General features: G+C 37.6%; 1 protein-coding gene and 2 pseudogenes across 1 annotated transcript; all 3 read left to right on the forward strand.

Annotated features, from left to right (window-relative positions):
* Positions 1-8691: 8691 nt before the first annotated feature.
* On the forward strand, positions 8692-10795 carry LOC110729820 (putative uncharacterized protein DDB_G0277255). Its single transcript, XM_021909596.1, has 2 exons — positions 8692-9856; positions 10455-10795. The coding sequence occupies exons 1-2, from the start codon at positions 9096-9098 to the stop codon at positions 10489-10491; spliced, it is 798 nt and encodes a 265-aa protein (XP_021765288.1). The 5' UTR covers positions 8692-9095; the 3' UTR covers positions 10492-10795.
* A 6835-nt stretch (positions 10796-17630) lies between these two features.
* On the forward strand, positions 17631-20099 carry LOC110729897 (annotated as a pseudogene).
* Positions 20100-20997: 898 nt separating this feature from the next.
* LOC110729821 lies at positions 20998-22623 on the forward strand (annotated as a pseudogene).
* The last annotated feature ends 1823 nt before the right edge of the window (positions 22624-24446 follow it).

Consider the following 24446-nt stretch of genomic DNA (forward strand, 5'->3'; position numbering starts at 1 on the left):
TGAAAAAGACTGAAAGTCTTGCACTTTTTGGCACAAAAGAGCAAGTTTAGACATTAATTTTTGGCTCGAAGGCCCAACTCAGAAACCAGCCAACTTTTTTAACCTCCCCGCGATCAGGTCTAATTTTATTGATAGCTCAATGAGTCAATATTAAAGTTGACTTTGAGAGTTTACAAAAGCAACAATTTCAAATCAAATGATGTATAAATGCTAGTTTAGCATTTTTCAAAAAAATAAAAAAAATAAAAATAAAAAAAATGCTAGTTTAGTAGTTTTCTCTAACTTGGTTTTAAAATAAACCTGAACTTAAGTAGTTAAGTTAATGAAAAAACCCAGTATAACTCCAAAACATTACAAAATTACTGAAAAAATATTATGACAATCAATTTAAATGTTAAGAGACATGAAGTAAACTACAGATAACATTGTTTGAGCTTAAGGGAAATATAGATAAACATCAACATCAATGCTTGAAAACAGAAGCAAGTCCTCTGCATTAATGTTCAGCCGATCTGCTCTGTTTCCGATTTGCTCAATACTCTACAAACAAATTTGCAACATATAATTAATTGGTGCAAACAAAAAGTTTTTCAAGATTTACAAGAAAACAAGATTGAGGTCCTTATGATAGCCTGTTACTGTAATGTTTTATTCTCTTTGTCTAGATTAGTTCATTTGGCTTTCATGAACGTCATCATATGCTGGGAGCAAGAGTTATGCTAGGATGTCATAAGTCTCCCTCTTCTTTCCATTTTCCATTCATGAAACACAATTATTATAGTCTATACACAAAATCAGGCTGTTTTCACAGACATTAACCTCTTCACCAGAGATGAAGACCACCGGTGTGTTTTCAGAATTATCAGGATTTTCTGCTATTACGGCTGCAATCTTCATTTAGAACATAACTTGTCAGGGAAAGATATAATATAGCAACCTTAGAGAGTAAGGAAAGCAAAGCCAATAAGAAGAAGAAAAAAAAAAAAAAAAAAACTTATGCAACCACAAAGAAAATGTAGAGTATGATAAACCCCCTCTCGTCCCCCCTCCCCCAAGTCCCCAATAACCCAAACAATAAGAACACAAGGGTGGCTAATTTCATCATCTAAATGCCTTACTTGCAATAACAAGGTGCTCTTGCCAACGCTAGGATCACCACCGACTAGTGAACCTAGAAAGATGTGATTGTGCTACACTTTACATTGTTATAGGACCAACTCAGATGGTTGAAGGATTGGTTTATATACTCTATCACGCCCCCTCACATGAGATCCCGTTGGGCTTGAAATGTAGATGCAACATGGGCCCCTCTATACACAGCGGTTAATATTCCACTTTGAAAGGTGAGGGTGGATGAGATTTAATCTCGTGACCTTTGTCACGTTAGCTAGGATATCATGTTATAGGACCAACTCAACTGATGGTTGAACCTAAAATTGGTTTAATTACTCAATCATACACATACTTGCAAAAAAGAGGATTATCTTACTCCGTATATCCACCAAAATTAAATGGAAGCTAGAGAGGATGAAAACACAGTGTATAAATTTATGTACCATGTAGTAGTGATCATTGTGAGAGATTTAATTTATGAGCAAAAACAAAGTGCAGCATCTACTCCTGATATAAGACCAAGTTAGATGATAATTCTGAACTTTCATGTATTCAATAAATTCAGCTGCACAAATTTCAGGCTACCATCTTGACTCTAAAGGTTGGAGTTCCACATCCAATGATCTCTACAAAAAAAAATCGAGTGCCACATGTGCACACATGTATTTATTAGAAATAAAGCCGGATGTTCCTTACATAAGGTAAATGATGATCAAGTAGACAGCCACTAGTTAACAGCTTACAAAAACCTGTTTTGACTTTTGAATGTGATGTTTCAGCTCATATATTTAAATCTTTCTTAAAAGTAAAACTGATAGCCTTTTGCAAAATCTCAGTCTCCTTACTATAGGGTATCACCCTCCTTTCATAATCCATCCCATTCGCCAGCCCATGACTATTCTCGATTACGGAGTATAATAATAGAGCAGGTTTAAAACTAGTGAACATGTTGAATAAAAACACGACGACAGATCGTGAAACCAGTCTATATATACCTGGCACAACACCACCACCAATCACTCCAGCAACCTATCTACAAAAAATAAGAAAATCATATAGCATACACAATGCTCGGCAGGAACTATTAATACCATATCACAATATACATTCCTATCTCAATAAGACCACTCGTCCACTCTACACTCTTATAAACCACAAAGCAATCAATTCATGATTCTGTTAAAATTTCTTTCAATGGGGGTTTTGGGGGTTTGGCAATGCATAGATATATAAATAAATTTCAGCAGTATCAGGTAACCAAGCATTTAAAAACTTACAATTGAATCCTCCATCACCTTGCCTAGAACTCTGCTCAGGCAACCAAGACTTCATCGCGTTTTCGGAAACCTCGAACCCATTAACCTTTCCTCCATCCACACCTTCTTTCACTACAACCAGCTTAAAGGTCCTAATATTCTTGCAAGCATTACAAAACCCCCACCATTTCGCTTCAGTATGCCCACAATCAGAACATACCCAATACTTCTTACTCTTCCCCTTCTTCTCTTTCCCCACAGAACACCCGTTATCGGACCATTCGAGTAATTCGGAACCGAATTAACTCGATTTTCAACCGATTCTTCTTCAGAATCACTCGTTTTAGGGCTAATTGAGTCGGGAGTAAACATGGACAAAACCCTAGGGTTTTGATCGAAAATGTGTTCAGAATCTGGGGAATTTGATGGGGTTTCTCCGATTCGAACATTGACGGCGAGAAGAGGAGATTCAGGGGATAGTCAACGGATAACTGAGTGAATTAACCGAGAATTCAAAGGAGGTTGAAAATGGCGGGAAAATTGAGGGTTTTGGGGAAAACGATTGTGCAAGAATTTGCAGTTAGTTGGAGGAGAGAGAAAATGGGAGCCATTGAAATTGAGATTGTGAAATTGAGAGCGAAGTAAGCGAAAGGTAGCCATGTCTGAAGCTTTCATGCAGAAGGAAGAGAGAGAAAATGGAGGTTTAGAGGTTGTATAGTTGAAAGGGGGAAACGCGCGAAACTGCAAAGAGGAGTTAGGTCGTTAGTAGTAACTTAATAACTTATGGTACTACTTGTTTACTGCTAAAGTGCAAAGAGTGGAAAAGCTACTCTGAAGCACCCTTTTGCGCAATTAAAATGGGTAAACGGACGGATTAATCAACTCTGTAAAATTTAAACTTATTTTTTTTATTAATGATAAAATTATATTAAATAATTTGTCCTTTTTATCTAATTTAACATGTTTTAATCGTGTGTCATAATAATGTGTTGCAAGTAAATAAAAATTGAAGAAGTATTAGTTATGAGTACCTTTTACAAATAAATTTGCTCTCATTCAAAAAATTGACGAGGCAAAAATAAATCCTAATGCATAAACGTAACCCTATCAACCTTTGTAAAGTTTATCCCTTAACAATTACATTATCGTAATTTGGCTAAAGGTAAACCATAAAGAGTTTATTGTTTGGATACATACCAATCTAATAAAATGCCTGTGCTTCCTTGGTTTAAAAAGGAAAAAAACAAACTACTAGAATTTTATTTTATCCTAAATTTCTAATGCTTTGCTAATGTTAAAAAGATGTGGTTTCTGATTGGCTACCATACCAAAATACAGAGTATCAATCTTTTTTATTTTATTTATTATTTTTTTTTTTAGAGAAATACCGAGTATCAATCTAATTGATAAAGTTTTGGAAAATATTGTCAATTGACTTCACTAAACTAGCGGAAAGTACAAAGCCTTGGGGAGTAACCGAATAAGTAAAATTCAAGCTAAGAAACTAGGAAGCAAGATATGAACAAAACTTTTTGTTTCCAAAACACAACAAAACTTCCTTAAATCTCGTATCTTCAGTTCTCCACTACTAAAAACTGGAGGCAGATTAATTCTTTGCACGGCAGAGCTTTTTTCCTAGGCCCTAATTGTTGTACTTGGTGTTGGGGAACAATAAACGCGCCTGAATCAAGAGGAGGTATCCAGCGGAATTGTATCTACTTTTGTCATCAATCTATAAAAGATAAACAATTTTACACGTACATGTACAACCTACTTGATAATAGTTTTATGACACTCAGGTCTTGTTCGAGCTCATTAAGGCCTAGCAGCCACCCTGTATGGTTTATTCCACGACATCAAAGGTTAGTGATACACGATAATTAATCAATCTTTCTTGAATTGATGAAATTTTGCTAGGTTGATGTTTGGATTTTAAATTTTTTTTTTCAGGTTACCAACAGAAAAGGAATTGAAGAAATACGAAGACCCTGAGTTGTCGCATCATCAAATGATACAACACGAAAGCTGGGTCTCTAAGCTTCCTCTACACTTGATAGAGTTGATTTCAAAGCATATGCACTTATTTGATTATTGGAATTTCCGAGCAAGTTGCACATCTTTTCGATCAGTATGTCCTCCGCGTCAATGGAGAAGTCACACCAATAACACCGTGTTCCCAATGGTCATGTTATTTACGAACAATGGTGGATCATGGGGACTAATTGATCCATGCCGGGGTACTTCATACTCGAGTACTCTCCAATTAATTCCACACCCTTTTACCCTTTTTTATTCCAAGAATGGCTGGCTCCTCACTATAAGAGATATAGAAAATATAATTTCTTGATTGATTTCACAAGGCTTTGATAGCCGTATATATAGAATACAAACTTAACAACTTAAGTAAAAACATTAGCTTAATCTATGCCTAGAGTTATGGCTAAATTGGTGGAGCTAATATAGGAGCATTGACTAAGCATATCAAAACAGAAGGAGAATAAGGAAAAGATAAACCAAAATATATTTACAAGATTATCTCCTAATACGCCCCCTCAAGATGGACTGTCGTGAGACAAGGCCAATCTTGGAATGTAACAAAGAGAACCGAGCAAGTGCTAGGGGCTTCGTAAGAGCATCGGCTAGCTGATCATCACCGTTAATATGTTGTATGCGTAGAGAGCCGAGCTGGACTTGTTCGCGAACAAAATGAAAAGCAAGTGCCAAATGCTTCATTCTTGAGTGAAAAACCGGGTTCTTAGAGTAACTCACAGCACTTAAGTTGTCACAATAGATAACTGGTTTGGCAGACAAATTAACTCTCAATTCATAGAGCAAAGAAAGAAGCCAGAGCACTTCTGCCGTAGTGGATGCAACAGCTCGAAATTCAGCTTCTGTGGATGAGTTTGCAACTCCTTGTTGTTTCTTCGAGCTCCAGGAAAGCGGATTCTTTCCCAAATATACTATATACCCAGTTGTAGAAAGGAATGTGTCTTTATCACCAGCCCAATCCGCATCAGTGAAAGCATGAAGGATCATGGGTGAGTGGCGATGAAGAGTTAAGCCATGGTCAATTGTTCCCTTGAGATATCGAAGTAAACGCTTAAGTGCCGCCCAATGAATATCTGTGGGACAGTGCATGAATTGTGATAGTCTATTCACAGCGAATGCAACGTCCAAACGAGTCAGAGATAAGTACTGAAGAGCCCCAATGAAGGCACGATACTCGGAAGGCTTGGACAATGGTGACCCTGAATCAGCAAATAGGGGTGGATGTGCCACCATTGGAGTGGAGACAGGCTTCGCATTTGACATATTCGCACGAGAAAGAATGTCCCCAATGTATTTATGTTGACTTAGAAACAGACCATGATCATGAGGAAGTACTTCAACACCTAGAAAGTAGGACAAAGGCCCCAAATCCTTCAAGGAGAACCGTGAGGCAAGAGTATTGATCAGTTGTTGAAGAGCATTAGGAGATGGACCTGTAACAATTATGTCATCAACATAAACAAGCAAATAATAAATAATCCCATTGCAATTTTATAGAAATAGCGAAGGATCGGCAATAGAATTCTTGAACCCAACCGAAAGAAGATATGTGCGAAGCTCAGTGTACCAAGCACGAGGTGCTTGTTTAAGACCGTAAATTGCTTTTCTAAGCTTGCACACATGATTAGGCTTGTCTTTGTCAATAAAACCCGGAGGTTGGGCCATGTAAACATCCTCATGAAGAGTGCCTTGAAGAAAGGCATTGTTGATGTCGAGTTGTCTAATTGACCACCCACTCGAAACTGCTAAAGAAAGTAGTAACCTCACAGTAGATGGTTTTATCACTGGACTAAACGTCTCCGAGAAATCAATACCCGGACGTTGCAAAAATCCTTTGGCTACAAGACGAGCCTTATACCGCTCTACTTCTCCATTTGCTTTGTACTTAACACGGTATACCCATTTGCAACCCACCAAGTTGGGTGTGTCAGTAGGCGGAACAAGCACCCAGGTTTGGTTGTTTATTAGCGCGTCAAATTCAGCTTGCATTGCAGCTCTCCATTGCGGGTTTTTGAGTGCTTGAGTGATGGTTATAGGTTCAGTATGGGGGCTGGTTGTGGTTGTAGGATAGGCATATTTTTTGTTCGGTTTGACTATGTTGTTTTGGAGACGTGTGACAATGGTTCGAGATGGAGGGGGGGGGGCAGGTGGTTCTGTTTCGGGTTCTGTTTCGGATAAGGGGGTGTCCTGTGATGTTGCGATGGAAGTAGGCGAAGAAGCTAGAGTAGTGGAGGGATTAGGGACTGGGGAGGACGTGGGTGTAGGTGAGGCAGGCGAAGGTGTAGGAGGAGAGGAGGTTGTGTGCAGTGAGTTTGAGGGAGTAGTAGAAGAGGAGGGAAGAGGGATAGTGTCTTGGACTCTGGGTTGGATAGAGCAGGAGGTGGATAAGGGAAGGTTGATACTTACCCATTCCTCAATAGTAGAGGGAGTTGCGCAAGTCGATGATTTTCTAAGAGAAGGATAAGGGAACACATCCTCTACGAATTTTACATGGCGAGATGTATAAATTCGATTAGTTGGAGGGTGTAGACAATAGTAGGCGCTTTGTGTGGAAGAATAGCCTAGGAAGACACATGGTAAGGATTTAGGATCTAGCTTGTGAGAGGTGTAAGGTTTAAGCCACGGATAGCAAAGACAACCAAATGCACGAAGTTTGTGATAATTAGGTGTAAAACCGAATAGCCTATGGTAAGGGGAGGTGTTATTTATTTAATCTATGCCTAGAGTTATGGCTAAATTGGTGGAGCTAATAAAGGAGCATTGACTAAGCATATCAAAACAGAAGGAGAATAAGGAAAAGATAAACCAAAATATATTTACAAGATTATCTCCTAATACTCACTACCTTTTCTGATCGACGGTCTATCCAATTTATCAATCTCATCACTGGGGAAAGACAAAATTTGAAGCGTGGTCGTTTAGGAAGTATGCGTTTGCAGCATTGGCTTCTCAACCGATCCAACTTGTCCTAATTGTTTGACTGTTGCAATCGATAATACTGATTCTCAAGCGCGCATCTTCTACCATATAACTAAATACAAAAAATGGCATCGTCGAGAATTTGACTGTGCCCGATTTGGGACTGTTATTTGTACTCCCATCTTTCTTGACAGAGCTGTTTATTTCTTAGACGAAGAAGGGCATCTCGGAGTTTTTCGATTAATAGATGGAGAACCACAATGGGATGTGTATGGAAAATCACTGACCTTTCAAAGTCGTCTCTATTCATTTTATCTGTTAGAATGTGTAGGAGACTTATATTCCGTCTTCATTGAGAAGATGGGAAGCTGGGTTCGAGTATTTAGATTTATTAACTCGGCGAAAATTTGGGTTGAAGTTGATTCTTTGCAAAAACATTGCTTCCTTATTAGTCGAGTGTCATATTTTTCAATACTATCGAGAGATCACACGATAAGGAATAGAATTTACCTCCCCAGGGTTCGAAGAAATGGTATCGTGTTCTACTCTCTCGTTACTAGGAAGTATCATGTTTCGGGTTATGATGATTTCATGGAGGATTTATATGATACAGCTGAACCATCAATAAGTTGTTGGATGTAGTTGTAAGCTTATGCTCGTAAATTCGTAATTATTTAAGTTTATGTTGATAGCATTTCAATTTTGTAAGGTTAACTAAATAATTAACACATAAAACTTATATTATTAAGTTAGGATTTGCTTGCTTCAAAAAAAAAAAGTTAGGATTTGCTTTCTAAAAAGAGAAGATATTGATAGCATTTTATTTTCCAGATTAACTAACTTATTTCTTATTATACTACCCCCTCCGTTTTATAATTAGAAGCCTATTTCTAACATTTATTATTCATATAATAAAGAGAAATAGGCTTCTAATTATGAAATTTCTTACATTTATTACTCATTAATAAAAAGAAATAGCTTCTAATTATGAAACGGAGGGATTACTAGTTAACTAATATTAATGTCAGAGTAAAATGGTTCCATATATAAAATGAGATAACGGTTCCATTTATTATGCTTAAGGAAACTAAGATAATAATCATTAATAAGATATATATTAATAATTTTTTTTCTTGGGTAATGATATATGTAGCCCTTAGGGACTATATATAAGCATTAAATATACTTTCTAAAATGGAATTAAGTTGAGAATTCATGACAAAATCACACGCAAATCGGTATATTTAATGTTAATTTATTTTCAATATTTCATTTTTAGCTTCTTATACATAGCCTTAGGGCTATGTTAATCAATTTTTTTTTTTTTTTAGGTAATTCGTTTAAACAAATTGATCCCACTAACTTATTTAACTAAGGCCCATTATGTTACATTATTTTAGAATACGTTTTTTTTTAGTAGTTTATTAAAGTCAAGAACGATCATATAAAAGTCAATAATAGTTTATTAAATAAAACTCCAAATTGAGTAGTTTATATTCACAATATGTATAATGCATCCCACTAATTGGCTCTACAATCTATTATTAGTATTCTCTATCATTAAACAATCCTTGCCACAAAGTCGACATCCTCCCACGATCTCCTTACACAAATAAGTCAACTTGACTTTCATGCAAGTCTTCCCACTTTTCCATAAAATAAAATTAAAATAAATAAATTACAATTTCAAACCTTTACATATTCAAACACTCTAAACATATTAATCTCATAAACCTTGTAATAATTGTGCATATACCAATGGCAGGATTTACAGGGTTCCCTTTCTCTAACAATTTTCCAACCCCATATGGCTTCTCCACCGCCTCCTCCTCCTCATCAGCAGCCACTCCTACTAGGCCATCATATGGATCATCATCTTTTTCTTCCCCTTCCCATTCCTCAGCCACCAAACAAACCAACGACGAAGCAACGATCAAATCAATTGTTGAAGCCGTAGAAAAACTAGAGAAAACCGAGGGATTTCCTCCAGAAATATTGAAACAAATTAAACAAGAGCTAAAAAAGATGTACCCTAATATATCTTTTAACTCTACTCAAACTAATTCTCAAGGATCGGAGGGTTTTACTACTACTAATAATAATAATAATTACACTTTTGCTAACAATAATAACTTATTTATTAATAGCCAACAAGAGTTTTACAATAATTATCTTGCTAGTTTTCAACATCATTTGATGAGTGATCAACTTCAGATGGCTCAGGCTCAGGCTCAGGCTCAGGCTCAGGCTAAAATGATGCAACAATACTACATGAGTATGTTAGGAATTACAGGAACAACGCCGGGAATAAGTCCTAATTTTTATGGTAATACTTACCCAAGTTACCATAGTAACATTAATGTGCCTCAAAATGGTGGTACAACTTCAACAGTCGCGAATATGGTGAAGATGATGCTTGAGATGATGGGGAATGGTACCGGTGGATTAACTGGCAGCGCCGCTGCCATTGGAGGGATCGGAGCCACTGGTTTTGGAAGTGAAGGTTTTAGCGCCCTCAGGTAATTGCTTGTATATAATTAAATTAGTTATTCACTTGGCTAATCTATTTAATTATTTGCATTATTATTATTGCTTTATTAAGTTTTATACATCTCAAGAAAATATCAACATCATGCTTTAGTTTTCTCTAGAGACACATGCATTGATATATGCGTGCATGATTTGCATTAATTTTTGTATACTTAAGTAATTTTAAACTATACCTAATTTTAAAAAATTCCCATATCCTCCATCCAAATTTCCCAAGACATAGTTTATGTCTAAAATTCTTCTATATTAAGAGGTAAATAGACAAATAATCCGAGCACAGGTAATATGAGAGAGATATATTACATTATTGGTGTTTAGGATATCTTAGTCAATTCAATTATTGTTTACCTACTATAAAATCAACGATTTTACTTAATAAAATCACACATGACTTAAGGATCCTTCTACCATCATCACTTGGAATGAATGATAATAAAAAGATAGAAAGATTAGTTTATATTGTACGTCAAGTAAACATATATTTTATGTAGGCGTAAACTAGAATGTCCTAAACGGATAAGCCTATATGTGCATGCTAACATGATATTTTGGAGTGAATTTGTGCAGTTTCCTTGGCGGCATTCTTGGTGGCTTTGGCTTATGATTTACTTTTATGGGAAATTTTAAATGTCATTTCTTTTTTCTCTCTTAGAGGGCCAAGATTAAAACTAATTACAATAACTACAATTTTATTGTAGCTATTGAATAGTCTTCCCTTCATTCAAGATAGATACTATTACTTAATTTGAATTTCCATAAATTAAATTTTCTTGGAAATTATACAATGTTATTGTTATCTTTTGAAATGGAAGGTGTGTTAACTTTTGTTAGTCTCAAATTTATATATTTTTTTGGCTCGAATATGTGACTTATTAAAGTTTGATGATTTTCATAAATCTCTCTTACAGTGGAGAAAATTGGTTTATTAAAAGGGAATTTCCTTTCTCTTCCATTTCGCTATATGTCTTATTCACACAAGGAAAATTGTATTACATACTCACTTTCCCTTCCCTCCCTTTTCCTCAAATATTCCTATCCAAAAAGCATGCACAGAGTTTTCAACACAATCAAGTAATCAACCAAAAGAGTTGATCATGTCTAAACTAGCTTAGCTCGAAAATTGCTCAATCTGGAAAATAATTATTGGGGCCAAAGTCGAGGCTCGAGCCAACCCAACTTCAATTATAATATTATTTTTTTCACTTTTGGGCAGCCTGAAATTTATTTATTTATTTATTTTTTTGAAGAAACCCAAAGATGGGCTTAGACTATTATATCATTAGCAACAAAATCTGAAATACATGATAATATTACATTAATCCACACTCGTGTGCCAATGCTCCATGGTTGGAAATGGGATAACTCATGCGCTACTTTATTCCCACCACGCTTAACAAAAGACCAAGACACACTATCAAAGCAAGAAACAAAAGATATAACGAGCTAGCACCCAACACCTCCCCCCACGCAACGCATCCACGACTTGCACGCAGTCACTCTCAACAATGACATTGCTAAAGCCTTTCTCGCGCGCTAGCTTTACACCCCAATACACCGCCTTTGCCTCAGCTACCTTCGTCTCCCATACCTCAGCACCCTGAATAGCAGCACAACAAAGAATCTTCCCCTCGTCACTCCTACAAACCACACCCAGCCCCGAGCCTACTCCACCCAACAAACCTGCATCAACATTAATTTTCACCCTCCCCACAGCAAGCAAAAACCACCTCGCAGAAGCAGCCCCCTACCCTCCCTAGCAACTGCCACATTACACTCCTTCACCTCCCTTACCTCGCTGAAAGTCTTCATAGCATAATGTAACACACTCCTTGGCTCAATGCTTTCTCCCACAACAACCACCTTGTTCCTCGCACTCCAAATAGGCCAACAGATGGTGATAATTTCTGCCACTTCCTCTCTATCAAACTCTTTAAAACATCATTTCCACCAGTCCATTAAGGAGCAGAAATTACCCTCCACTATGCAATCATACTTGCTGTTATACCACACTTCCTGGGCTAAAGTACACTCCCTAAGAGCATGGAGCGTTGATTCATCTTCTCTCTGACAAACACCACACAACGATTCATAGTCTTGGATACGACGCTTGATGCCACAACGTGTTGGGATAGCACTGTGACATGCCCTCCACGCAAAAATTTTAACCCTTGGAAGCACCTCTAGATCCCAAATTTTACCCCAAAAATGGCACACATTCGAAGGTGACTCCTCCTCCCTACTCCACTCATCTCCAAAGATCGCTCTATAAGCTGAACGAACGAAGTAAACTCCATCTTTCTCAAAATCCCAGACCCAATTAACGATCCGGGGGCAATCTATTGCTTAGTGGAATACTCAAAATTCTATCCTTCTCAAAAGGTAGAAAAAGCTCAGAGAGGAGAGTAGTATCCCAGCATTGAGTATTATGGTTAATCAGAGCACTAACCTTCAAATCTTCACTAGCAGCACCTCTTGGAGATATAATTTTGCCAGATTGCGTACTTGGGATCCACGGATCCGACCACACATTAATGCTTTTCCCATTACCAATCCTCCACCTCAAGCCTATATGGAGCACCCACCTTGACTCCCAAATTCCCCTCCAAGTATAACTAGGCAACGAACCTAGTTAATAAGCCTCCATAAAACTCGAATTTGGGTAGTATTTTCCTTTGAGAACTTGTTCAAGCAGGCTGCCCGGGTGAGAAGCAACCTCCAAGCTCGCTTCCCGATCAATGCCCAATTAAAAAGCTTGAAATCCCGAAATCCTAATCCCCCCTCTTTTTTTGTACAATATAATTTTTTCCAAGACAATCAATGAATCTTTCTCTCTCCATGCTTTTGACCCCACCAAAAATTGAGCTACAAGCGATCTTAACTCATCACAAAACGAGGACGGAAACTTGAACACACTCATCACATAAGTAGGGAGAGGTTGGGCCACCGCCTTTATGATAACCTCCCTACTCGCCTTAGATAGCACAATCCCTTTCCAACCTTGTAGCTTCTTCCACAACTTCTCCTTAACTCCCCTAGTAATGACTTTCTTTGACCTACCCACCACGGTTGGTAACCAAGGTAACGATCATGCACATCAACAATTCGAACACCCAAACCATTCACCAACTCCACACGCCTCATCTCTGGCACACCTTTGCTAAAAGAGATAGTGGTTTTGTCAAAATTAATTTTCTGACCGGAAGACAACTCATATTGATCAAGAACCCCCTGAATTGCCCCAGTATCTTGCATTGCCGCCTTAGAGAAAATAATGCAGCCATCCGTAAATAGCAGGTGACTGATGGATGGAGCCGTAAGAACAACTCTTACCCCCCCCTAAGGCTTCCTCTCTCCTCTGCCCCTCGTAGCAAGTGAGAAAAAATTTCAGCACACAAAATGAATAAGTATGGCAAAATTGGGTCACCTTGGCGAATTCCTCTCTTCGGAGAGAACTCCTCCGTAGGTTTGCCATTAATCAAAACAGAAAAAGTCACCGATCGTACACAATCCATTACCCGATCACACCAATTCGCATCAAAGCCAAATTTTCTCAACACAACATCTAAAAGTCCCATTCGACCTTATCATAAGCCTTTGACATATCCAACTTCAAAGCCAAGCAACCCTCTTTTTGTGTCGAATTCTTCATATGATGGAACATCTCGAAAGCTACCAATATATTATCAGTGATCAAACACCCCGGAGTAAAGGCACTTTGATTAACAGATATAATTTCATCAAGAAACTTTTTTAACCGATTGGCCAAAACTTTCGACACCAACTTGTAAATCACATTACACAAAGAAATAGGCCTAAAATCCATAATTCTATCAACATTATCTTTTTCGGGATCAAAGCAATAAATGTTTTATTGAGAAAATGTGGAATAGGTGCACCTCGAAGGATTGCAAGCACCGAGTTAGTAACCGAAGGGCCCACTAAATGCCAATAAGGCTGGAAAAATAGTGGGCACATGCCATTAGGACCCGGGGCTTTAATCAGATGCATTTTGCTAAGCGCGAACTTCATCCTCTCTTCATGGTAATCCGCCCTCAAAATAGAATTCATCTCCTCAGTCACTCTACCCTCAAAGTCATGCAACACCTGCTCTATCATTGGCGGCCTCGATGTAGCAAACAAGCTACGAAAATAATTTGTAGCTACCAATCCCACTGCCTCATCTCCAGTATGGCAAACATCATCATCATCCTTCAAACTCTTAACCGTATTCTTTCTCTTCCGACTTGAAGCACGTTGGTGAAAAAATTTTGTGTTCCTATCACCATGTTCAAGCCATAGCACTCGAGATCGCTGCGCCAGAAAACCTCTTCATGCTGCACTAACCCAGCTATAACACGTAGCAGCGCCCTTCGAGACAATTGAGCAGCCGTTAGCTTCCCACTGCACCATTGAGCTTTTTCAATTTTTTTTCTTTTTTTCCTCAATTCCCGGAAGGTAGCTCCAAAAGTACGAGTGTTCCACTCCTTCAAATCCCGAGCACACAATCTCAATTTGGACTCCAACGACAGCCCTCCAACCCACGCATTCTCTACAACATTTTCACATCCATCATTAGCTTGCCAAAATTGCTCAAAGCAAAACGGTTTATCCCCAAGCTTGTCATTTTGTGGAGCCCTCAAGAGAAGCTTGATCGGAGCATGATCAGACCACTCTCTATCAATATGAATCACATGTGCCTTCGGAAGTAAACCCATCCAATCCTCGACAGCCATCGCTCTATCAAGCCTACATTGCGTATTCTCTCCCCCCTCTCTCCCATTAATTATCATAAGTAAAATCGTACCCCGAAGAAGCTATGGTTCTCAATCCACAAAAATTAGCCGCACCCCTAAAATTAGTCATTTGCCATTCTGCTCTATCATTCTTACCCGCTTTCTCCAAAGGGAACAAAATCTCATTATAGTCACCAATACACACCCAAGGAAGATCTGATTGCGAGAAAAGATCCTTCAACAAGCTCCAAGATTAATGTCTATTATGAACCTTAGGCCATCCATAGAAGCCAATGAGTCTCCACCCATCCTCCACCAGACCACTATTTACCTCTACATCAATATGGTGAACGGACATAGAGCGCAAATTCACAACCACTTCCTTTCTCCATATAAGAGCCAACCCACCTGATCTCCCCACCGAATCGACTACTAACCCATTAAAATCACCCAATCTTTCTTGTACTTTTCTCATCTCCATACAACTAAGTTTCGTCTCTGATAAAAAAATCATCGACGGGACCTCTCTTCGGATTAGATCTTGAAGACCCTGAACTACAAAGGGATTGCCCAGCCCTCTACAGTTTAGAGTTAGTAAGCTCATTGAGCTCGGTGGGGCTGCTCATCGATAGCCTCCACCAATCGCAATCCAATCAAATCATTCGAACAGTTGGCTTTTTTTAGTCACACCTTCATCCCCCCCCCCCCCCCCCCCAAGACTCCACCCCCCTCCCTCTTTTTCTTTCCAACTCCGAATTCCCCTCTACCTCCATCCTATTCTCCCCACTGACCCCTTTCACCCTCAATATTTTTCTCACTTTTTTATGCACTTTTTTCCCTTCACTGCTTCCCACCCTAATAACAAATTTCCCAGGTACATGCATCTCTCCACTTATTCCATATCCCCTCCCCTGCTCCTCACTCAAAGCGGCAACAGCTTCCACCAAACTACTATTTACGCAACTAGATGGGCTAGCATTTAGAGCAGCAAGCTCCTCACCCTCACCCCCAGTACCTTGTTCAATCTCATGCACAAAAGTCTCAGCCACGTTCTCCACCTTCTCCTCATCATCAGTCTTTTTTGTAATGAATAATTGCTTTCTAGCAAACAAGGCAGCGTCAAGCTCCTCTACCTCCTTCAATCTACCTCTTCTTGGTGAAGCTTTCAACCACGTGCCCCAACCAAGTCTCTTCTTCTTGCTATCCTCAGACACCATAACACAGTCTCTTTCCGAGTGCCCAATTACGCCACACGCAAAGCAGAATTAGGGTAGTCTCTCGTATAAGAACTCGACCCAAGTTTCATTCCCACTTTTATCTCTAATTCGCTGAATCCTTTGCAAGGGTTTTGTAATGTTCAACATCATTCTAACACGGCGAAATCGGTCAAGCCCTAGCAAATCTTCTTCTATTTCCAACACTTCACCCAGATCACCCATAAGTTCCCTCACATCATTGTCGGACCTACAATTGAATGGCAAGTTTTTGATACGTACCCAGAACGGAGAATGACTCCGGTTGCTCGTCTCCTTCGACTTCCTTCAAAACAAGCAACATATTGTCAAAACACCAAGGCCTTCCATTCAAAACCTTCTCCTTGTCCCTCCAATGAAAGAATTGGAAGGCATTAAGATTAGGGCCAAGAACCCTAATTACCAGTTTATCCGATAAAGCCCACACCTTCATCATTGTGCTCTTAAATGCTTCTACATTATAATGTCTTTTGGTAACAATTCTCCCAATAAGCATAAGGTTAAATTTTTCCATGGAATTATCAGACTCCACTACTCCAAGATCGACAATACCACCGCCTTCCTCCTCTTACAGCCATAAATTAGCATATCTAGAAACCAGTTCGTCCGCCATCCTCCTAGCCAGAGCAGACCAAGAGTGGTAGAGAGAGCCGTAGATCGGCAGCCAAACTCTATTCGCAATAGAGAGAGCAACCCTTTCTTTCGAGGGAGTTATACATTATTATTATTTATTTTTTAGTTATACTTTTAATCAAACTAAAAATAGACTAAAAATCGTGCTCTTTTTGACACAAAATAGCGGGTTTGAGTATAAAATTTTGGTCTGAACTTAGACCTAACTCAGCTCGAATGTTTTTGGCTTGAGTCCAAATCGGCCAACTTTTTTTAACCCGCACCGTGATCATGTCTAATAATATTGATAGCTCAATGAGTCAATGTTTGTTGACTTTGAGAGTTTACAAAAAGCAACTCAATATCAAAATGTACACATCTAGTTTTCTCTAGCTTGGTTTTAAGAAACTTGACCTTAACTATAACTAGACCTGATCAAGTATGGCCCGATCCGTCGGCCTGGCCCGGAATTTGCTCGGGTTTGGGCAGAATTTTGAGCCTGAAATGCGGGTTTGGGCAAGGGAAAACAGGCCCGAAAAATTTCTGGATGGGTTTGGGCAGCAGGTCTGGCCCGGGCCGGCCTGAAAAGATGATGTGTCTAATTTTTAGATATACAACATGTTTTTTTTTTTTTTTTTTTTTTTTTTTTTTTTTTTTTTTAAAAAAAAAACCAAAACTAATTAGAAAAAACCAAAGTAAGAAAGTATGCAAAATAAACCCTAATTCTTTCATTTCTTTCCATATTCAAAACTAATTAGACATTGGTTTGTAAACTTAAACTTTGTTGGAACTTGGATTGTATCTTTTTTAATACTTGTTGGCTTTGTTGTACTTCCATATTCAAAACTTTTATTATTTATTTGTACTAGTTTAGTTAAAAAATTAAAATTTATAGTTTTATGCACTAACAAACTTTAAATTACAAAAAATAATTAAAATTGATGACTTTAGACAAGCAGGCCCGAAATGGCCCGGTAGGCCCGACTGGGACGGGTTTGGACAGCAACATTATGGCCCGAATCCTAACCCAGCCCGGCCCAACCCGCCAATTTGGGCAGAAAAAAATTCAGCAGCCCGGCCCGATGTTTGATCAGGTCTAACTATAACTACTACTATCATCAACATCAATCGAATTTAATTTCTAGATGAACCAAAGTTCATGAAATAATCTCTACAACTTTTGTCAACTTCTAAAATCATGCATTGCACAAAGAAATCTATTAACAGGCAAATCTCTTTATACCCTTTACATAAAATCTATAATCCCACCTTCAATTTATCTTTCCAATCACTTCATCATTCTTTACTCAAAATGCCGACGCATTTCTGCAGCGCGCAACGCTTTCGACGCTATACCATACCCAAATGTCTTCTCCTACAATGCCATTATTGCTGCATATGTTAAAGAGGGTCAAACCAGGATTGCCCACCAACTGTTCGACGAAATTCCTGAACCAGATATTGTGTCTTTTAACACCCTTATTGCTGCTTATGCTGAACGAGGGGATACATGGTCTGCATTTAGACTTTTTGATAGGATTAGAGAGATGGGTGTTGAGATGGATGGGTTTAGTTTTTCTTCCATGATTTCAGCTTCGTGTAATGATGTTTTATTGATTAGAGGGTTGCATAGTTTGGTTGTTAAAGGAGGGTATGATGTTTTTTATGCATCTGTTAATAATTCTCTTGTTAGTTGTTATAGTAAAAATGGGTTTTTGGAGGAGGCTAAGAGGGTGTTTTGTGAGATGAGTGGGAGGGAAGACGAGGTGTCGTGGAATGCTATGATTGTTGCGTATGGACAGCATAAGGAAGGAAAGAAAGCTCTTGAGATGTTTCAGGAGATGGTGAAGAGGGGTATGTACATTGATATGTATACTTTAGCTAGTGTACTGACTGCATTTACGAGCTTAGAGGATCGGTTTGGCGGTCTTCAGTTTCATGCTCAGTTGATCAAAATGGGTTTTTGTTCGAACCCACATGTTGGGAGTGGGCTGATTGACTTGTATTCGAAATGTGGGGGGAGTATGTCAGAATGCAGGAGAATATTTGAGGAAATTCCTGAGCCTGATTTGGTTCTGTGGAATACTATGATCTCTGGATATTCTCAGTTTGATGAATTATCTGAAGAGGCTGTTGCATGTTTTAGAGACATGCTGCGAATTGGTCATCACCCGGATGATTGCAGCTTTGTTTGTGTCATTAGCGCATGCTCAAGCTCGCGTTCCCCTTCTCATGGAAAACAGATTCACTCGTTAGCTTTGAAGTCTGACATACCATCAAATCGAATAGCTGTAAACAATGCTTTGGTAGCAATGTATGCGAAGTGTGGAAATCTACATGATGCAAGGCGGTTGTTTGATAAGATGCCAGAGCATAATGTTGTCTCTATAAACACCATAATTGATGGTTATTCTCAGCATGGATTTGGGGGCGATGCATTGCAGCTTTTCAATTGGATGCTTGAAACTGATTATACACCCACCAATATAACCTTCATATCTGTTCTTTCAGCATGTGCACACACAGGGAAAGTGGAGGAAGGCCAGAAATATTTTGACATGATGAAGGAGAATTATGGAATTGTTCCTGAAGCAGAGCATTACTCTTGCATGATTGACATGCTGGGTCGGGCTGGGAAACTACGTGAAGCTGAGCAGCTGATTGAGTCAATGCCGTATAACCCAGGTTCTATTGGCTGGGCAGCTTTGCTTGGGGCCTCCAGAAAATATGGCAACATCAACTTAGCTATTAAGGCGGCCAATCAATACCTTCTGATGGATCCTTCAAATTCTACTCCATATGTCATGCTAGCTAACATGTATGCTGATGCTGAAAGATGGGAGGATTATGCAAAGGTCAGGAAGCTTATGCGAGATAAAAATCTTAGAAAGAAACCAGGTTGTAGTTGGATTGAAATAGACAAAAAGATTCACACTTTTGTTGCTGAAGATGCTTTACACCCTATGATAAGAGAAATATATGATTACTTAGAGGAGATACTATTAAAGATAAAGCATGCTGGTTATGTGCCAGATCTACGATGGGCATTGGTGAAGGATGATGGAGCAGGAGATGCAGAAAAGGAGAGGATGTTGGTTCATCACAGCGAAAAACTAGCAGTTGCATTTGGGCTTCTGTCAACTAAAGACGGAGATCCTATCCTTGTAGGAAAGAACCTAAGAATATGTGGTGATTGTCATAATGCTATTAAGCTTATTTCTGCAGTCACCGGAAGGGAGATAACTGTCAGAGATACCCGAAGATTTCATTGCTTCAAGGATGGAAAATGCACATGCGAGGATAACTGGTAGCACTTGCCAATATTGTTACCTTCTTGTTGTTTAGTATGATGGCACTTAATTTGAAATTTCTACAGCAACATTAATATTGGATTATAAGGAGAATCTTCTCTTATTGGCTGATATCGTGCCGGTTACTGATTTAAGGTAAAGATATGTTAGCCAGTAACATGATTAATTTGAAATTTTACATAAGCAGATAGTTTTGACACATATAGGGGACACAAGCTTTAATTCTGTTTCATTTAAGTTGAAATGCAGACCCTTTCTTGCAGTAGTTGCAGAAATTCAAAAAAGAAAAATATATATTTTTAGCTTGCCTCGGCTTGCATTTTCTTTTTTCTTGTAGTCCATCTTCCTAGCCTTTGGAGTGTGAGTTTCCTTGGCTGGCCTCCATCAATTCAAGTGGGATTAAATATAATAAGCACTGTCTTCCATATAATGAGCACTGTCTTCCAATTCAAGACTTCATTTTTGTCATTTTGCTCTACTTTTACATGCTAACATGGTCCGAGGTTGTACTGAGCATTTCAGTGCTTTATAACCAAATTCTTCTTGTTTTACTTCCACTTGGCAACTCTTCAGTGACCCATAGCCTCCTATAAATTAGCTGATTATGTGAACATTAATTTTGCTAAAAGATAATCATAAGTAGAATCCTTGATGAATGAAGTCATGACATATAGGTTTTTGAGGATTGGCCCTCGAGAATTGATATGAAAGATTCCTGCTATTCAGTTATTTTTACGGTGTGGCAAACATTGTTGAAGTAGTTTTGTGTCGACAGATTTATTTACTAAGTAGAAAAAATATTTTAACCTCAGATTGCTTGCTAAGTTCAGTGGTGTGTTACCCATGAAACCTGTGAATATGTTATAAGTGTTTTTAGAGATCACTGAAACTCTCAATTCTAGATAGAAGAATAATGAACTCAAAACGAGGTTCTTCAGTTTGCATTATCTTGAAAAGAAATCAAAAACCTGATTATGTCAGCCTCTCAGGTGTAGTTACTGGATGGTCTACGCAAAATAAGTACAGATATTAGAATTAAATGAAAGTTTGAAAGTCTTCACTAATTAATAGGTTACGTCTTGTAAAATGTTATATATTGGCACATATAAGCTAACTAGTAACTTCTATGCTTATCTTTAATAAATTTTGTTAAAGAGGAAGTAACTTGTGTGCTTCGAAATTGAAAACGAATTTTGCTGTGAATTTTGAGTTTTATGAAAGTACGAATTTAGTTGATGGATATTGAGTTTTATGAAAACGAAATAAGGTATTTATAATTTCTCTCAGACGGTAGGAGAATATGTCCCAGGAGCATAATCATGTTGTAGGCGAAGGACCTCTGGAGACATTAGTCAGAATTACTTTTGCATTCGTGGAGCTTGGCATTGTTGACATCATCCATTCCCATGGCAATCCAATCCGTGTATCTGAAATTTGTGTCCATTTTAAATCCCACCCTCCCAACTTCAGGTGCCTAAAACGTGTCATGCAGATTTTGGTTCGTAGAGACATCTTCACCACAGTTAATGTTAACCCCACCAAATTCAGTGAAGATGACACCCTTTATTGGTTAACACCAGCCTCTAGGCTACTGTTACGACATGATGATGATGATATAAGCTATGCTCCTATGATTCTGATGCAGAATCATCCTCAATTATTAGCCGCGATGCACCATCTCAGCTCTGCCATCAAAGAGGGTGGAATAGCGTTTGAGATGGCTCAAGGACATCATATTTGGGAATTTTTATCTAGAGATCAAGAAGTTAATAGGGTGTTTCCATGATGGGTTGGCATGTACAGCAAAGATTGGGTTCAGGGCTATCATGTCACCGTATAAAAATGTATTTGCAGATGTTAAATCAGTTGTAGATGTAGGAGGGGGAACTGGTGCAGCTGTAAATGAGGTTGTGAAGGCCTTTCCTAATATCAAAGGCATCAACTTTGATCTGCCTCATGTTATTGCCATTGCTCCCAAGTATGATGGAGTTGCTCATGTTGAAGGTGATATGTTTGAGGCCATTCCTGATGCTGATGTTGCAATCTTGAAGGTAATTAACTTAAACTACTCCATATTTGTATATCAATCAGGCCAGGCCCGGCCCTGAGGGTAGGCTGTGGGTGCGACCGCCTAGGGCCCACGCCAAAAAGGGGCCCAAATTTAAAAAAAAAAAAAAACAGTTAATACTTGGTAGCTTATATGGGCTTTGATTAAAGAGTAGTTGCCGTGTAATTTGTCCAGCTATACCATACAAAAATATTGAAGCTACTTCTTGAAAAGATAATTACTCCACTTATTTAGCAATTGGCATTAATTACTTAGTTGTCAAATCAATCAATTAGGTGTAAATTCATATATTGTCAAAACATGTAATTGGATGTATTTATGAATGGCTTCATTATCAAGTATGGTTAACAATCTCTATTCTGTCATTCTGGTGTTGCAGTCAATTCTGCATGATTGGAACGATGAAGATTGTGTAAAGATCCTGAAGAACTGTCGAAAAGACAGGAAAGCTGATATTGTTTGAATTAATACTTCACCAAGAGGGGGAAGAGTCAATGGAAGGCATATTCCTTGCATACTGGCGGGGGTAAGGAAAGGACAGAGCCTGAATACAAATCTTTGCTACAAACTGCAGGATTTCCTCGTTACAGACTACTCAGTAACCCTGGAATACCATCTATCATTGAAGCTTTTGTAGAATAAGTAACTACCAACTCTTTAGTGTTAGAGAATAATGGGCAAACCATATATATTTTCATAATATAAAAGGCTTCATTTACTACATTATTTTTCTTAGAAACATATCTCTTATGTATTGATTAGTGATTTCTAATTTTCTACGACAGGTTTCTAATAAACTTCACATTGAAATAAACTGCATTTTTTTTTAAACAAGAAATATACTGCATTTGAGTAAATTAATGAAATGTGATGTACTCCATATTGTTTTGTAATAGAGAGAAACTCCTAGTGATTAATTTTCTAAGAATACATTGCGTACAGTCCTTTCCCCCATTGGAGTATGACATGGGACACTAGTGAATATATCGAATATTATAACAATATCATATATATTACTCCATCCGTTTCATAATGTTAGTCCTACATGGAATCAATCACATAAAATAAGAAAAGAAGAATATTTGGAATCTAACATTAAAGTACGAAATAATTTATAATTAGTTTACCTAATTTAAGTTTTTTGATATTTTTTTTTTTTGGGAAAGCATAAGTCATAATTGCATAATTCAAAATAGAGATTTTCTTACTTAGAGTCATGTCATTAATCCACAATCAATTAATTCCAAAAAAAATAAGTTAAAAATGAAACATATTTAATATGGGTAAATTTTTTTAAAACGCCCAAAATAGTATATAGGACTAACATTATGAAACGGAGGGAGTAATAATTAAATTGATCACAAAATTCAATACTCCAATATATAACAATATCATATATATTTCCATGCCAAATGATTTTAATTATGGAGTACTAGGGGCTAAGACGCCATTGCTAGCTATATCAAACCGTGTTAAAAAATCTTCTGAGTTCTGACCATGTAAAGAACAATTGTTTTCATTGAGAATTCTTCAATTCTTTCAAAATTCACAATCTTAATATCCAACTACATTTTGGCTCCCCCTCTACTTTAAATTATTAATTAATTACTAATTTACTTTGTGTACGTAATTTAAAGTCCATATCATTAATTTTATATTGATTATAAATTACAATGCCTAATAGATAATTGAAAAATGATATATATAACTCTTAGGGGGTTAGGGTCTATAGGAAAAAGTAAAAGAAAAAAACAATGAACATATCACATAAATTACAATGATTTATGCATGATTTTGTCATATATCATTACCATAATTATGTCAAAATGAATTGCATGTTAATCGCAAGCCACAACTCACAACACAGTACCCCTTTTTTTTTTTTTTTTTTTTTTTTTTTTTTTGTGTGTGTGAGGGCTCACAACATAGTACTTCGTATTAAGATAAAATAAAAAAAACTATTCCAAAACCATAGTACTAATTCCTACGACATTTTCAAACTAAAGTCGAACGCTGCAAATTCACATATTAGCAAAAGGATTAACTTAAGCTACTTTTTGGCTTCAACTTTGGTACTTATGATTCACCATTTAAGGGAGCTGTGATTGGATGTGAAAAACTGAAAATAGCTCATTTAAAATAAAATAAAAAAACCCCACTGTTTCCCTTATCCGATACGGAATTATAAAAGTACGGTTTTGAGAAGGTTGAAAAAGGTTGTTAAATTAATATTTTCCAATATTCTAGCTATTGTGAATGGGGTGGAGTGGAGATAGAAATAAGACAACTATTATTAAATATAAATACATAAATAAAATAAATAAATAAAAACACTATTAGGGAGCCTTTTGATATGAAAAAAATGTGACACATATAATTGCAATTAGAATATACAAAGTAACAAAAAAAAAAAAAGAAAAAAAAAGGTTACTTCTAGCTAAACCAATGCTTGTCCTCAAGCTTGAACCATGGAACACAAGAAGAGTTAGATAGTCCCTCAAGACATATGCTAACGAATTAAAACCAAGTGAAAAACAAGAAATGTAAGTCATTGATTATAGAACCACCATAAACTTCAAGCA

This window comes from Chenopodium quinoa, unplaced genomic scaffold (genome assembly GCF_001683475.1).
Source record: "Chenopodium quinoa cultivar QQ74 unplaced genomic scaffold, ASM168347v1, whole genome shotgun sequence".
Taxonomy (NCBI): Eukaryota; Viridiplantae; Streptophyta; class Magnoliopsida; order Caryophyllales; family Amaranthaceae; genus Chenopodium; species Chenopodium quinoa.